At 42.2% G+C, this 1,827-nt stretch overlaps 1 protein-coding gene across 1 annotated transcript in view; it reads right to left on the bottom strand.

Annotated features, from left to right (window-relative positions):
* Positions 1-1,419, bottom strand: part of LOC118743371 — a gene marked incomplete in the record, with an annotated part of 9,340 nt that extends 7,921 nt beyond the window's left edge. Inside the window, 1 exon segment of the mRNA XM_036475996.1 lies at positions 1-1,419. Coding sequence (XP_036331889.1) covers positions 1-915 — 915 coding nt within the window.
* Between the last annotated feature and the right edge of the window lie 408 nt (positions 1,420-1,827).

Below are 1,827 nucleotides of genomic sequence, written 5' to 3'. Positions count from 1 at the left end.
AAATTTCAACACATCAAACCCGCTCACATTTAAATATTGCAAAAATGCGCCCACTTCCGGCGATGCCACAATGCGCTGACGCAGCGCTACAAAATCCGGTCCACTCAAATAGGCGTAGGCCCGACGCACTTCCGCATCATTGTGATAGTAATTGGCGGCAATCGATTTAACCTCTTCGGCCGGCATTAATGACACGAAATCGCTCACGTCAACGGGCGGCACCGGTTGAGGCAAGCTGTGCGGCCCGTCGGCCAATCGCAGCAACACGCCGTGAAACAGGACGCCATCGGCTATAATTTCATCGGCAGCCGCGGCATTGACAGCATCTACGTCGGTAGTTTTGGTGTTAGCTGCTACGTCGTCGCGCTCATCTCCTGCCGCATCACTACTATCGCTGTCCGAGTCAAAGGTTTCCTGATGATATGAGCTACCAAATGCTGTGGAATCGGAGGGATCGCCAATGGCTGGCGCCGCAGCGGCGGCAGAAACTAATGTGTCCTCCCGCGCGGCGGCAGATGTCAGCAATTCACTTTGTTGTTGATAAGTACCGTAGGGATGTGTTTCTTTGCGCTGATGTTGGTGCAGTTGTTGTTGTTGTTGTTGTAGCCGTTGCGTTGACTTTGGTTTTTTCTCTAACAAAATCAAATCATCCACAACATCCATCACTGACTCATTATCCGCATTAAGCGCGGTGCGCTGCTCTTCATCTTCATTCGTTGTTGTGGCGTTCTGGCACAGTTCGTGGAGTCCCTGGCGAGTGCAGCGCACAATTTCCTTAACGACGACCAGCTCGGTGCCGTCGGTGGAATAATCTTGCGAGGGTCGACAAAGTATCACTTTTGGCCAAACGGCGAAGAGAATGGAGCAGAGCAAGCAAGCTGCGGTCATGGTTGTGACTTGCTGGAGCGCAAACATTTTTTGCGTTGCGGAATGTGTATTGGAGCGTGATTTCGTTGATTTTTTTTGTTGTTAAAAATTAAGTTTGTATTTATTGGGCTACTTCTTTTCCCTCGCATCACATTTTGAACGACGTTTCTAAAAATTAGGAAAGCTGTTATGAATTTTTAATTATGATCACTGCACTTAAACCAAAAAATTATCAGCATGCAAGATTATTCCATGGATAGTTGGAGGGTATTTATTTGAGAACTAGTTTTTGGACCCTTCCAGTTTTCTGCAATGCAAATTTTGTATTCATCATGGTCCAACTTTCATTTGGCACAGTTCATTGAAGACATTTTTTTCAAAACTTTTCTTCAAAAACTTTTCACTTTAAAACTACTATTTTTTATGAAAACTTTCTTCACTCGCGTTAGAATCTTTTACCGCTATCGCTATTCAACCGCTATTCGCATTTAATACCGCTAACATACTGTTGCTTAATTTCGGCTACGAAGCTTTCAGCGTTCACATTTGAGCTCGCCAATTTAAATTTATTACGCCTGCCATCATTTATTTAGTTAAATTCAATTGAGTCTAATATCACCCACTAGCGAATATAATACACTCAATTGAAATGGTGCAATTGCCTTCCGGCTGTGGCCGCTTTGAACTCGCATGCTGTTGATATTTGCATGTTGGATGCAGGTGCGTTTCATATTTATAAGTACCAAAGCAAATAAATATTATACATATACATTCATATAAGATCAGAAGACAAAATGTTTCAATCTATCTTGAATCTTTATACGGTACTTTGCAAAAACAGCTAAATTGGAGTTTTTTTTTAATAAACAACTCGACTGTATACATGGGAAATGGGTTTCGAATTTATTTGAATTAAATATATTCTTCTATGATTTTTCTTAAAATTTCAGACCTTTAACA

The sequence above is a fragment of the Rhagoletis pomonella genome, unplaced genomic scaffold (genome assembly GCF_013731165.1).
Source record: "Rhagoletis pomonella isolate Grant_MI unplaced genomic scaffold, Rhpom_1.0 Rhpom_scaffold_00007, whole genome shotgun sequence".
NCBI lineage: Eukaryota > Metazoa > Arthropoda > Insecta > Diptera > Tephritidae > Rhagoletis > Rhagoletis pomonella.
Note: the sequence above shows the minus strand (reverse complement) of the source record. Positions and strands in the feature narration are given on the sequence as shown.